A 15,801-nucleotide genomic window follows, 5' to 3' on the forward strand; every position below is an offset into this window, starting at 1 on the left:
CCACATAAGTCAGTGGCAAAACTGGATATGGAAACCCCTTCTTCAACATTCATCTGGTGCTTCAGTCACAAGGACAGTGTGTCTCTTCTAAGGACACTCTCTTTCATCCTCAGAGTGTTCTGGTATCAAGAATCTTTGATTGAATATGTTTATTGAGTGTATACAGCTTCAGGTCTTATTGAACCATGTTGTAATTTTGCCTCTATTTCTGGCTTCCTTGTAGCCACTTCTGGTCTGAGCTGAAATTAGCAGTGCTACCAACTCCATCCACAAAGCCAACTTTTATAAGTACTTACAGTTCTGTTGGTGAAGTTACTAAAATCTGCCACTAAGATTTGCTTGATCATGTCTGGTGAGGAGACCACCACAAACACCTGGCGACCAATATAATACCTAGAAAGAAAAAAAGAATCATTTTAGCAGATGGTGACCACAGAGAACGATTTCCTTCCCTAAAATATCTCTTTTTGCTTGGATATACTTGCAGTGAACAAATATCAGAGAAAATGTATTTCCTTGGGTAAAGCAGTATCTTTCCAGCCCTCCCAACTGTTAGATTAAGATGCATGGACCTGGAATTTAAAGGAAACAGCTTAAAATCTTTTACTGATTAATCAATACTCAGCCAACATTTTAACAGAAAGGTTTACATACTCTATGCTCACTCTGAATTCTGTGCAAAGTGATGTAGTATCACTAAACCAAACTGCAGAGGAGCAAAACATTAGAAGCCAACTGAAACAATCATGAAAGTCCTACAAAATTGCATTTCTTGACATCAGCCACATGAAATGTCTTTTCATGGCTAAGCCCTGCCTCTAATGAGTCCTCCCAACATGACTGTAGTTAAGCACATTTCCACCACATCTATTAGCACTGGAACTGAGTGCATCTCAGACTCTGCATTGCCAAGGACAAACCTTACATTACACTAAAAGGGAGGAGGAAAAAAGGGGGGGGGGAAAAAGGGAGAACAAAAGTTTTACCAAGTCTAAGGGAATTAGTAAAACTTCAGAAAAAGAACAGGTGATAGGGGTGTCTCTGCCTGTACACCCTTTATCTCCCTGCTCCCATTTCAATATGACCTTGTGGAGCCAGGGTCTGCCCTTCTGGGTCTTCACACCATTGTGGATGCTGCAGAGTCACTGGGACCTGTCCCAACCCTCCAATTTCTAGGGGTGCAGAGCTCCCTTCTCCAGCAGCATTTCTGCCAAGGCCCACAGGCACTCGATGGTTGGCTGCTCTGCTGGGGGAGGAAGAAGCATGACCAGCAAGCAGAGGTCGCTTGCAGTCCCTACCTTTGTTGATCACTGGACCAGAAAATGTACTCAGGCAGCGCTGTCTTTTCTCCAGCAGGAGAGAGGAAGAAGAGGTTGGAGGCAGACACAGGGGGGTCAGGCAGCTCATAGCAGAATACAAGAGCAATAGCACAGATGCTGCAATACCACAGTAATATCCATGCCTAATCATTTTGGTATGATACAGCTCAGTATCGATATATTGCTTATCACCTGTCTACACGGCAACAACTGAATAGACAAGCAAACCCTGGACTGAATTAAATATAGTAACTAGGGGTTCCCATGGCAATAAAGCTGCAGCAGGCTGTTTTCTTCAAGGGCAAACAGATGAGACATATCTTGATTCCAAAGCAAGGTTTCACAGTCCAATTTGACCTCCCTACCACCAAAACTTGTAAGAAAAAAATGGCAGAGAAGAACAGGAAGGAAGGAAGACATCATCTTTTCTTCTCTTGTGGGTTTCCAGAAGGAACTTTTATTTCCCAAATGCAACCCACAGGCTCTACTGGAACATTAGATATGGGTGGTGTGGTCTATGAGGGTAAACCATTTTCACCCCTCCCAGTTTACTCAATCACAGCAAAAGTAGCAGCCTGTAATAGTCAAACTTTTATTCAGAATCCTCATAGGTGCATAAAAAAGAGCTGATGCCTCAGATTAAAGAGGGCTTTGATCACAGACTTTAGCAGAAGAGGATAATGCCCTACATGCAACTTTTGTGTGTACTTTGTACAGTATTTCTGGCATTAGAGAGGCAACTCAAGCTCTCAAGGCAAAGACATGTGCTGCTCTGAACCCACCTAATACTGACCTCTCATGCTCACACCTGGCTTTTCTTTTTCTCCCTCCAAGTTTAGCAAGTTCCTTGTCACAATTATTGGTTAGTGACTGATGGTCCTGCAACAAACAGCTTTTCACAGGGACCAACTTCATGACATCAGATTCCAAATCTGAATCAGAAGCTGGTTATGTCTACCCAGACAGCTTAACTCTGACCAGCAAGGGGCACCGCATGATACATCAGAAAAAGCACGTGTGTGTAACAGAGAAACAGAGACACACTTTTAGTTTATTTCAAACCTGGGAAACTGCAAAGCTCCAGCTCCTGTCCACTGGGATAACAGGACGCTACTCACAGCAGGAGTCTTTATATCACAGTGCACTTTGTGCTTGAAAGCATTCAGGACTAAAAATTTGGGACAGGAGCATCTCCTACTCAAGCTGCTTTTATGAGAAAGTGACTCACAAGCCAAGCTTATGCAAACAAAATCTATTCATCATCCTCCAACTCAGACCAGTCACCCGAACTCTCAGCTCTGTTTCCACCGCTAAGCTCGCTCTTTTTTATTTACTCTTTGCTAACTTTCTAGCTATAGGCACCTGCTTCTTATTTCTTTATGCAGTTATAAATTAGGGCAGAGAAGTAAAAGAAAGGGGAAAAATCCTCTACACCAAGTAAATTGAAAATGCTAGCGGAAAAAAAAAAAAAACAAGAAACTACTTAAATTGATTTTTAAGATAAGTTCTGCCTTTTTTTAAGGAATTATTGCTATAAAGCACACACATTATCGGCTCTCAACCAGCAAAAGCTCTCTTCCTGCCTTTTTTCCATTCTCCTACTTTCTCTATACAGTCTTTCTAATCTTTTATAGGACACAAAAAGATGAGGCTGTGTATGGGCATACTTTGGAAGTCAAAATCCATAAGCCAAAGGCATTACTTCCATGGACTTTCCCTGAAGTTAAGGAAAAAGGACAAGTAGAACTAAGTGTGAAACAAGATCACCTGAGCTATTTCATTCAGCAAACACAGGTTTGGAACCTGAAAAGCTGCCAGCAAGATGCTTAACTGAGTTTTAATATATTTTAAATCCTTTGCAGGATCAAGGTCTCAATCACAAAACAAGAGGCTATCTCCCAACTAGGTGTTTTGGGTTTTTTTTCACCTCTTTCAAAATAGCAAGTAAAAGATAAAATCCTCCTGAACAATAATCTATTCTTCCCAAGTAAATAACATATTCACCCCTGCTATGTAACTTCATTTTGATTCTGTATTACTGGATGAGGATATCACTAGTCTCACATAGATTTAGATTTATTATTGAACAAAACCTGATATTCTTGTCAGATTTTAATAAATAAGAGTTTGAGAAAAACAAAAGCCTCTGGGCAAGTACATTGCAAATGGATTCATGAATAATTTAGGACAGTGTTTTTTATTAACTTTTCCTAGGTTAATCTTTCCACAGGGCTCATTCACACATAGAAATCCTACCTTTAGCTACAGTACCATTACACTGCTTGACCCAACATTTTATAATATTTTCATCTAGGGCTTTTAGGATGTAAAGCAAATACTTGGGAATACCTGGCCCGCTCCTGCAGAGAAGCAAGAATTCATGCATGTAGTATGACACCCTTGGGGTGATGCACCTCTGTCCACATGGAAATCAGTTGTAACACTACCACACCAGCAAAAATAAATTTCATGACCCACACAAGGAGACAAATTTTCCTGTATAGACAAGGCATTGGTTAATTAAGTTATTTTGTTGAGGCAATTTCTACTATATTTCAGTTTAAACTGCAGCCCTCCAGAACAGCAAAAGAAATTCACATTTTAGACCAATAGCTTTAGCTCCATTGGAAAGTGAGGTAGGAAAGACCTGATACCAGCACATAAACAGCACAAGTACAGTGTGAGCTTCCTCCAGCAGATGAAAATGTGGATGAGAAGCCATTGTCCCAGCAGGCTGCCAGTGCACAAACCAGCAGCCTTGTGCAGCATCATCCCCAGGAAGGGCAGGCAAAAGGGCTTTCACAAGCATTCAGCAGAGGGCATGGGTCTATTCCCAGAAGCTGTGAAAAAAGTAAAGATTGCCAAAGGGCCTGCAGGTCAAGGAGGTGGTTATGTCACAGGGTATTGAACAAAATAAGCCAAACTTCATCAGAAGTGCTTCGATAATTGAAGAGGTTACAAACACCCTCCACACTCAGCTGCAGCAGTTTCACTCCTAAGAGCAGACAAGCACCCCTCTTAAGGCAATTAATGGGACAGACAGAGATGACTACCTTGTGTTCAGGGTTCACCCAGGATGTTGGAGTCCTCTTTACAATGATTTAGTCATTCACTAAACACATCTTTTCTTTTATCCACTAGAATAAGCAGCAATCCAGCAATGATATCCTGAGGTTTGCTCATGCACCACTGTTGCTTTCTGCAGAGATGTGGCTTAGGTGTCTGAACCCCACACCTAGTGCCTGCCATGGCCAGGGCCACAGAAGATAACCCATGAAGGCAAGAGATGCCTACCAAGCCCAACTCTGAGCTGAAGTAGGAGCGATGAGACAAGAGGCACATTGGACTGCCCAGTCTCTCCTAAAACACTTCAGCCCATCACTTTCCTTCCTTCCCAATGTTTGACAGGGATCGCCCCAGAATGCAGTTTTTTGCTCTCAGATGACACAGAGGATTAATCAGCTACTTTTAATTTGAAAGACCAATTTAGCATCATGCTCCCACTATCATCCTGGCCACACTGCATGGTCATCTGCTGCTGACAGCATCTCCCAGCTCCTGTGCCTTGGCCTTGCTCTCTGGGCAAAGCCCACAGTAACATTGCCTTGCTGCACAGGAGAAGGTGGAAGTACATACAGTAATTTATGGCAAAGGGCCATATGTTTTTGTATAACATCCATGTGGGAAGCACCTGCAACCCTTTCACCTTGTTTACAGTGCTGCTGTCAATTCACAGAAGACTTTGATCTTCCTATCTATTATCAGCCCCATGTATTATAACCACATAAAATTTAAAACATATATATGCTGTTAGGCAATAAGCAAGGCTTTGTTTTCTATGCTGTGGTCTGGTTAAGTACACAAAGATCACCTGTAAAGCCATATGAAAATAGAATTTTTTATTATCACTATTTTCTTCAGGGAAGAGCAAAGAAAAAAGAAAGGCAGTGGGGGAAGAAGGAGAGGTGTACAAAGACACAGAGATACAGCGGGAAAAGGCTCATTTCCTTAGGCAATTTTTCCTCAAAAGAAGTTCCTCGATCACTCTGCCTCTTTTGTTTAGAGATACCCGTTCATTGCAGGCAGAGAAACATAAAAACAAATAGCACAATGCTTGTTTAAAAGAGGCCTGAAGCCCTGCCTTACTTATTTAATTATTTCAGAGGCCAGCAAATTGATTTGTCATAGCACTGTCCCCTTTCAGTGCTCAAAGGCAATTCAGATGTGGTAGGACTACGCAATATATAATGAACAGCTGCAAAACCCCAACACAATCTGCACAGAAAGGGTCAGTTTGGACTGAGAGGAAAGGAAAGTAGTCGGACAAATTTGTCAAGTACCACAAGTATTATTTGTGTTATATTAGCAGCTAAAGGTCTCCAAGAGCCCCACATCCTAATTTGACAGGAGATATTCATACATAGAAATCTTATTCTAGGCCTGTTGTTTACAACTTAAATAACTTGAAGTGACAGTGCGGAAAACAAATAACATCTTCCATTTTCCGTCTGAGGAACTGGGGGACAGTCAGGTATGGAGGAGATGGGAATTGCCAGCAATCACCTTTTTCTTTTCTGTTGACACCTTGTGAGAACAGAGCTTCTCAGCTGCTATGTACACCTGGAAATCTCATGCCAGCTTTCTTTGGGAAGGTTGGGAACTAACTCCTGTGTCATTTGTTCTGCATCCTAGGCGCTGTGACTCTAGTTGGCAAGGTGCTTCCCTGGACTACTTTTATAAAGCCCTCAAAAGTTGAGTATCTCCAGATTAGAGAACTATGAAAAACCCATTAACACTTAAGAGAAGAAAAAACAAAAAAAAAAAACCACCCCAAAACCACAACACCCTAGAAACAGGTGAAATTGCTTTTATAAAGTCCTCACAAGTTGAGTATCTGCAGATTAGAAAACCATGAAAAACCCATTAACACTTAAGAGAAGAAAAAAAACCAAACAAAACAAAACAAAAAAAAAAAAAAAACCAAAACAAAAAAAACAAAACACCCCAAAAACACAACACCCTAGAAACAGGTGAAATTGCTGCTGAAAATGAAGCCCCAGTAGTACTGAGAAGTCTCAGGCACAGAGAAAAGTTTCAAAGCACAGCTCTACCAACACACATACACACACCTCATCCAGAAACTAATCTAACCCATTGTGTAAATTCATGAAAAGAAGAGGCATGGCCACACTCATTTCTATTTAAGAATAAATGGCTCCTCATTTCCTTTTTCAATGAACTACATTTCTTTCCATGTTGTGAAAACTTTAAAAGAAGCACATAGGACTATTAATTTAATTCCTGGGTGCATTAAAAATATCATGTAACATAAAATTCTTGCTCACACATACTTCCTGCGCTCTGTACGGTTATACACCCAACTCTTTGTCCATACACCTGGGATTAAAAATGCTATCTTCTACACACCAAGAACCTCTGTGCTATCTCAAACTCGCACCTTGCCAGAAGGCCTCTGCCTTCTGACATGCTTAAAGAAGTATCAATAAGAAGGAAGAAAATTCCAGGATTATTTATCTTCTCCCCACCACTAAAAGCACAGCTATTTTTAAAGGAGTTCCTCCCTCATCAGGTGTAGTAAGAGACTTGTGGTATGAAAGTAATACATTTAATGTCAACAACGAAGTGAAGGAGGGCTGATTGAGATCATTATAATGTACAGAGTTGCTAGAATCTTTCAAGTAACTTAGAGCAGGGTGCAAAGGAAATCTGTTTCTGAGCATCTCTAACCCCAGGGTTTAGCAACTTGAGGGTGTCACACAGATTTACCAATCCCTTCCCCTTTCCAAGTGAGCAGTGCAGGAGAAACAGCCTCTGCATGGCTGTGTTAATTCATTCATGAAATGAAGTAGATGACATTTACCCACATATAAGAAATGACAGAGATTAAATTAAGCTCACAAAGTGCCACGAAGAGGAAAAAAAAACTACCTCAAAATTATACATGCATATTCGGCAATCTATATCCATTCGGTTTTTGGAGGCAATCTGAGTCCGGACCTAAGTGCAAATACAAAAGCTCAAGCCTGTGTTCAGGAGCTGGGGAGAGAAGCAGCAAAAGGGATGGACAGGGATAGCAATTGTTTTTTTTCTCTGTTCAGGTGGCCTGCAGCAGAAGCTGGGTTCCAGGGCAGCGCAGAGCCACAGGGTCGTGGGCTGTGCTCCTCCACAGCCGGGGAGCTGCCACTTCCCAGTGCCGGCAGGGGTTATTTTTATCCTGCCAACTGGGCTAAGATGATTACCACTGCTGCCGCCGCTCTGCGTGCTTGCATCACACCACTAGCACTGATTAGCTACATCAGTATTCCACTTCATTAATGCCAAATGAAAGCTGTAAATAAGGTACTGCTCTTACAGGATGCTACTGGAAATGAGAAGTACTGTGATATTAATAAGAAACCAGTCATTCCTCCTGCGTGGGTGGGTGGTGCTACCATGACCGCCTGACACTGAAAGTCCGCACAGCTCTTCACCTCAGCAAGAGTGCCAGAACAATGTTTCTAAATCTTTTCCCATGGTGCTTCCCACCAAGTTGGGCTGTATTAGTCTGTGTTTTGTTACTTCTGTTTAGACTGTGGTATTTTCACCAGAGCTTGTTTTGTCTGCACTCACTAAAGCGCGCTATGCCTGACTGACCTCATGTGACAGTGCAGCAGGCGTTTCCTGTGGGTTTCAGCGTATTTCTGTGCCTGGCCTTTCTGAGGCCTTTCGAGATGCAGCGTGAGAACAGTCTCATCTCTTGGTCTTTGTACTTAATTCACTACTCCTTTGCCATACCTTGAGGGAAAAACCATCAGGTTACTTTTTCCAGAACACTGGATTATTATTTCTAGGGAAGGCTACCTCTGGAAGATAGCAAACTTTCTGTGTCTCCAAACTTTACTTGCTACTATGAACACAGAGTTCATTTGTATGGATTTGTATGAGCCTATTATTTATATTCAACAGTGCTACCCATTTTTACAGTGGAACAGAAAGAAAAAAACTTACAAGATGGCTGAGGAGGGTAAGCAGACAATGTTACTTGGTCTAAACAAGGGTAACATTTTTTCCATTTTTTTTTTTTTTCACCCCCCCTAACCTAAGGAAGGGATAGGGATCTGCTGAATGTTTATCCTGATTTCTAGTTAAGAGCTTTAAGCAGCTTCCTTTGACAGACAGGTAAACAATTTCTGGGAAACAACAGGCAGCATTACCGTGGCAGGGCTAAAGCCATTTCATACAAGATAAATGGAGACAGAGCAGCAAACTTGCAGAAGATGAGGGATGCGACTGTGATGCTACATTGAATAATATGGCTGAGAGAACATGTGGAGGAGGGGAATACAATGCAGGGCTGCTTTCTAGTAAAGTATGGGGGACTTGTCTGAACACACATCCATGGAGCCAAAGAGGATGCTGTGTCCCAGAAAACAGGGGAGCATGTGTGCGTCACACCGCAGGATCCAAGAAAATTTTGGGGACAGGAGACAAAAGGAGGAGAGCATATGTGCAACCATACAGAGAAAATGAGACAGGAAGGTGGTCAAAGGGTTTAAATATAATTTGTGATACTACAACATCACAAGATACAGCAGGCAATAAAGCAGGTTGACTATAATACAAGCAGAAGTGTAATAAAGTTTATAGTCACACACCCGTCACTAAACCTCATATAAGCAAGCATTCCAGGGTGACTAAAACAAAACCTGTGTCATCGGACTGCTGCCTCTCAAAGCCTTTTTGACCATGATAAAATTGAAGTTTGTGTTATTTTTCCTCCCCGAGACCTGACGTCAGGGTACACAGAAAAGCCATCTATAACTCTGCCTTTCTGCAAGCTTCATCTCATGTATGCTTTACTTATCATGGCCAGAACTCAAGTGCGACTGGAGTTCTTCACTTCTCCAGTTTTGCGTAGCCATTTTAGCCCTGGAGGAAAGAAAAGGCTCTCAGAACACACCGAGTATCCCTATCTGCTGAAAAGACATGTCCTCATATATATCTTCAAAAGCAGCATTCAGAACAGAGACATTCAAAATCAGTAGGCTGTTTCTGCTTGTTTTAATTCTGCACTTTATCTTTCATTTCTTTATAGGCAAGACAGCTCATCTGCCTCCTGTAAATAGGATCAGCAGTGGTGGACAAAACAATATTTTATTTTTGAATGTATCTGAAATAAACATGTACATAATTTTCTTTCAGTCTACTCCTTCTTACTGGAATTTTGGTTTTAAATCAATGAGAGAGTTACATTATATTGTACACTATCCCTCTTAATACCTTTGCTCTGCTTATGTTAATGCACATGCATGCATTTCTGAAATAATACTGTCTTGATATTAGAATATTTTAATTCTTCAATAATAGATAGGACTAAATAGACTGGGGTGGGTTTTTTTTGCATCATGAACATAGCATGATGGAATGAGTAAGCCAATTTGAATTTCATGTAACTACACATGCAATAGACCATCTTGAAGAATAAGAAGTGACACTTTGACTTGGTCATGGTTACTAGCCTGAAAATATCTTCAAGCAACTGAAAGCGGGGTTTCGTAAGTGGGAAGCCACGAGCCACTCATTTGTTTGGTTTGTGTGCAATAACGACACAGATCCCAGCCAACAATGGACAGCCTTACTCAGGGAAGGAAAGGCTTGTCAGACAAGCCATGAGGGGGACAGTCACTGGGACTCCCTTTTCTTGCACAATCTGCCTAAAAAAAATATGCCTAAACAAAAGAAAAAAAGATAGTAACCACCTACTGAGCTCTTGGGAATGTACTTTTTTATGCTACAGCATACAAAATGCAACAGGAAAGACTAATTTTTTACCTATAGCAGCATATACTTTTTCTATAAATTCTTAAGATAAACACACTCACAAACCCATTTATTTTGTTAATGCATTATTAAATGTACACTAATAAAAGTAATTTCCCAATGCTTGATGTATTTATCATGAAACCACTAGCAGAATTCCTTACAATAAAAATGCTAGCAGTACACATGGCCCACCTAAATTATCTAGGGAAATGGCTAATATCTGACCACGCAGAAACATTAGAAAGCAGGGTTTTGTTATAGGATAGAAGGAGAAAAATAGATGTATTTTCTTACAGAAAATTTGCAATGATAAAATTATTTTTAATAGAACAATGTTACAGCTCCAGGAAATTTTCCTGAATCAATTCAATCTGTGTCGTGCAAGACTCTAAAAGCCCATTAAAAATAACCGTGATAAATTTCCCAACCTCTTTCAGTGCACCACACAGAAGACAAAGGAAACTGCAATTCAACAGAGATAGAAAAGAAAGAAAATAACAGAAAAACCTGATAGCTTGTGTATCAGCAGTAACATCCTCACTAACAACAACGAACAAATCTATACCACAAAGGACAAGAAGAGCAGGAATGATGTGTACAGCTGACAATGGCACTCCAAAGTAATGATTTCCAGGAAAATCTGCTGTTGCAAATGGACAATGTGCTGCTGAGAAGTAGTTGAGTCACAGCTTTCACAACATGGCAAATTATTTCAGCCTAAGAATCAATGTACCCAACCCCAGGGTGTACATGGCTCTGGTAAGGCAACTATGGGGATTGCAACATACAAACAGCTAATATGCTCACCTGGTTTAAATTATTAAATCTTGCTGAAATCCATGCACGTTCAGGGTTTTTTTTCCCATATTTAATGTGTAGTCATAAGATACAGATCATGTTTCAGACTGTAATACTTGTGAGAGCACTGCCTAGTTGACCTATTTTCCATTTACCATGTTCTACATATCATCAGTTGTAACAAACACACTTCCTTTGCTGCTCCTTTCTTTGTGGTGGGAGAAAGGGGGCAATTGCATAACAAACAGCATATACATCACTTTATAACGAAACAACCCAAATCCCTGAGGATGGAATAGTACATGAAGCCCTCTCCTCCACAGCCATATCCTCTCACCTTCATTGACTGTTCTCCCTCTCCTTCTACTGACCTCCAGCTAGAGCACAGCAAATCACACTGACACTGCTCTGCACATGTGTGAGCTCTCTTCACAGCTGCACTAAACAGCTGTCCCAGGTCCACATCTGGCTGTCTGGCGATATGAGTGAGATGTAGACTCAAGAATTTCTCCTCTCTGCCTCAGTCACAGCTGCTTGGCTGAAGACCACAGGATTCCCATGGACCTGCCTCATTTTTGAGTCCATGTTATTATTCTGCCTTGCTAAGCTACTCCCCAAACCCTCTGAGTCTCTGGAGTCTGCTAGAGCAGTTTACTAGAACCCTTGCCTCCAAACAGTTCAAAGTACATGAAACACCACTAGTCATGATTAAGATTTCTGAGAACAGTTCTGAAAAAAACAGCATTTCTAATTGCTCAAAGTTTACTTGAAAAGGGGAGAAAAACAGTAAATTTGAAGACAAACCAATGTAAACACCTCACATTCCTTCTAAATATAAATGCATTGGGCCACTTTCAAGCAACTTGATCCTCATGCAACAACAGAGGTATAGAAGAGATACAACCCCCTGAATCTATTCATAACCCCTATAAACAAAGCAAAAAAAAAATACAAGCACAACTGTAGGATGAACCATCATTGAAGTAAATATATTGATCTATCAAAAATGATTGAAGACTGACAATAAAAGGGTTATAAATTCTTAGAAGAAAGAGAAAGCAAAAAGCACAAAACCAACCCACTGAAAAACTCCCACCTACATTCACAGCGAAAAATAGACTGGAACAATAAAACACAATGGCAGTGCCTGTACATCTTTGATAGCTGCCCCTCCCAAAAGCTGGAACAATCCTGCTATAAACCAAGCAAATGAAAATGTAAATGCATGAGCAATCGTCTGGGGGTTTCAGAGGCTTCGTGTCCTGTAGGCAAAGAAGGAAGGGGAAAAAGGTAGGAAAGCTCGAGAAGGCACCACTTTTGATATCTGCAATTATTGATTATGCTCTTCTCACCTGGAGCCTTTTAAATCCAGCAGAGATCTTCCAGTATATAGGCAGTGCTGCCTGCATGGCAGGGTCAGTACTGCCAGCAACACCCCTCATCCTCTGACCTCAGTGTAATCCTCTACTTCCACTCCTCTGGCAGTAGGGACAGCCTGTGGATTTTAGAGGTGCCAGCCTTTGAAAGTGCGAGTACAGCTGCCTGCAGAAATCCAGTATCCAAAATGGTGAGCCCAGAAGAGGCAAAGACTGGGAAATACACTAAGTGCAATGCCCAGAGCAGTCCCATGGGTAGGTATAAACACAGTGGTGTATCTAAGGGGTCTGCTCCAAGGCTTACAAGTTGTGTCATTGTTTAAATATTTTGCTAAGGAAATGACCAGGATGAAAATTATGGTAGTTTCACAAACTTCTGTTCTTGACTACTGGTGAAAATCCAATGGTACAAATAAAATGCCACTGAGACAGGAGAAAATATGGCTTTGTAGTAAGAATAAGTTTAGGTATTTCAAATATTAATCTTCCCATTTTGTAATATACTTCTCTATTTCAAAAATAAAAATTTAAATTATTTTAATGGAATTTAATATTTAAAAACTAATGCCTTTCCATGTGATGTTACATTACCATCTGACCTACTTTAACATTTGTCTCTGTACTGCACTTGGAGACCTACTTTCTCTGTCTCCTGCCCCAAACATAGCTTATTTCCTACTGGCCTAAATGGACAGCTGGTGAACATATAAAATTGTTAGGCTGCTTTGGTAACATTTTACTTTGGCCCTTCACACAAAGTATTTCATAAGATGTTCCATACAATAAAAGGTCCCAAAGAACCAAGATCCTCTCATAATGTCACTTTGAAAGACTCTGCAGCAAATCCCCAGTGTCCTTGCCAAGATCTTTTTTCAATAAAATAGATTCCAACATTGACAGAAAAGCTTGGATTATTGCTGAGTGATAAAATGTCTGCTGCTAGACCTTACAGAGTCAGAACATTGCTCCCAACTCACTCCTTTTTCTGTAAACTACTTTAAGAGGTCTGGGTATGTCTTCAGATTTGCTGCACAAAACCTAATTTTATTCAGTAGGTACAATCATCCAAAAGCTAAAGTTATATAACATGAGAAAAACCTAAACATTGGGCCAAGATCTTCAAGAAGTCATGACTCTATGCCTGTAATGAAGCTACGCTGAAGTTAACAGCTTGAAGATCCAGACCACTATTTTCAGGCTTCTTTGCATGGGAAGAGAGGAGATTCTGGGACAAGACAAGATTTAATCTCAATAAAGTTAGACTAGAAAAAACTCCTATGGGAGTATACCCCAATAATTGCTGGAGGACATGGTCAGTCTTTTCCCTGATGCAGTAACTGTCTTTGCAGAGCTGCAGTGTCTCTGCAAGAGAGGTTTCTTTGACATTACTACAGCTTTTTAACTATACTTGTAGAATTTTATTGGTATGACTAAAACAAATCCTCCTTCAAGACCAGCCTTCAGGTTTAGCCACTAAATTTACTGGAAGGAAAGAAAGATTCACAATCCCCAGGGTAATGGTGGCTCAGCTTGTCCCATGTTCCCTGAGATAGGAAATAAAAAATGAACATAGTAACAACTGAAAACAACTTCTTCCTGTGCAGTGGGGTATACTTTTGCCTATTGCCTGATGAAATCATATCCAGTTCAGTGCCAGCAGGTCTGACATAAAGTAGACTCTTCAGGAAAAGAAAAGAGGTAGTCAAACAGAAAAAGGATAATTTTAGCATGGTGCCAAATCAGAAAGAAAAAGGAGATATTTTGTTCCCCTTTCTACTAATAAAATGTAGTAGACTAAAATTGATCCCCAGACTAATAAGGGAGAGGGAAAAAACTAAAACCTATATATGACAAAACAATAAAAAAGTAATGAAGAGATTTATGGAATTACATAAAAATCTTGGAATGATGTTAAAATTGTCAGGTCATGTTACTGTTTTCAATTCAACATGGATAAGAAAAACAGGGAGGAATAAAAATCAGAGCATGGAGGAAAGATAGAATAGAGCTATCTATATATCTATAGATGGTAGACAGAAGTAAGAGAAAGAAAAACCCAGAGCAAATATTTAAAGGGGTGAAGGAAGGAAGTACGAAAAACATAAACACCGAGCCTACAAGTCAAGGTCATGAATGGAAAAAACCAAAACCAGAACAAACCCCAACAAAGCGTTGGCACCAATTGAACAACATTGAAGGCAGCACTTGATAGGAAATACCTTTGTAGATACCTGGCAAAGTGTAGTCATCCTCACAAAGGAAAATATTACTTACTATTTTTAAGAAACTAAGTAATAGACATCCCAAATCCATTCCTGTGCAATGCTTTGGTAGCCTAAGGGGCAGAGGCCCCACTAAGGGCTCCCCAGCATGGGCAGAGAGGGTCTAAGCAGCACCTGCATCCTGGGGCTCCTAACTGGTGGCATGAGAAAGGGACAGAGCCATGGATGCTCCAGCCCATGCTAGGCTTGCAGGCAACAGGCACATACAACAGGCTGCTGATCTGCAGTTTCTGCTCTGGATCCTTCTCCAGACCCAGTGAGGGATCTGTGGAAAAGGGAAATCCGTTTTGTTCAGTGCTTCTCATAGCACAGTCACAATACAGTAACAAGCTGCTTTTGGATTTCTTTGGGCTGCCAGAAAGAAGGGGAAACTGGCATTAGGGAGTGACCTGGAGAGGCAGTAATTTGACTCTCCTGTGAAGTGACCAAGGCAGGCAGGAGAAGTTCCTGAACTGAGCATTAAAACTGATCTGCTTCAAAGGCTGCCAAGAAAGGGGACACACACACACACACACACACAGAGGTTGGGAGGCATGATGCATTTGCCTCCCTCTACATATAGTGTGAGGGGAAATTATTCAAGAAATGCATTTAAAAATTACCATGCATGACACTGGGAACAGCAGTTCATAATCAGATACATAGTGAGTGAAGTCAGAGACCATTAATAGCTACTGAACATTGCATATTGCATGTATCTGCTTTAGGTTTGCATCAATACTTCTGGAGTGCTGTAAGAAATTCTAATGAAAGCATTTAATATGCACAGCAAAATCTACAACACTGCTGTTTTCCCATACTTTCTAGGATTGATATATTGAAATAATGCTTCAGATTTTTCAGTCTTTTAGAAGCTCTCCACCTGCTTCTTTCCAAATGGTAGAAAGGGATGGGGGGGGGGGGGGGGAATTAGAAGGTGGACTTTACAGTTTGTTAAAAAGTTTAACAAATACAGGCTCCAGTAGATAATGAAGGTAGCAGAGCAATGTGAAATTGTGTCTAAGGAACTAGATTTTCTAACTCCGAATATTTCCTCCCCCCCTTCCTTGAATGAGGATGACATATTGTGGTATGCAGGTGTAATATGATAAGAAGCAATCTGTTCAGCAGTTTCATTCCCTTTAAAACTATCATTTTAACCATTAATTAGCAAAGAAGCAGGCAGCAGAGATCAAAGATCACCTGTGCTGTATATTAGCTGTA

At 40.7% G+C, this 15,801-nt stretch overlaps 1 protein-coding gene across 5 annotated transcripts in view; it reads right to left on the reverse strand.

Annotated features, from left to right (window-relative positions):
- TBXAS1 (thromboxane A synthase 1) overlaps positions 1-15,801 on the reverse strand; it is a 229,573-nt gene that overhangs the window by 127,176 nt on the left and 86,596 nt on the right. For all 5 annotated transcript variants that reach the window (XM_053978548.1, XM_053978547.1, XM_053978551.1 and 2 more), the window contains one exon: positions 297-393. In XM_053978548.1, the coding sequence (XP_053834523.1) occupies positions 297-393 (97 nt within the window). The remainder of the gene's footprint in view (positions 1-296; positions 394-15,801) is intronic.

The sequence above is a fragment of the Vidua macroura genome, chromosome 5, assembly GCF_024509145.1.
Source record: "Vidua macroura isolate BioBank_ID:100142 chromosome 5, ASM2450914v1, whole genome shotgun sequence".
In the NCBI taxonomy this organism is placed as follows: domain Eukaryota; kingdom Metazoa; phylum Chordata; class Aves; order Passeriformes; family Viduidae; genus Vidua; species Vidua macroura.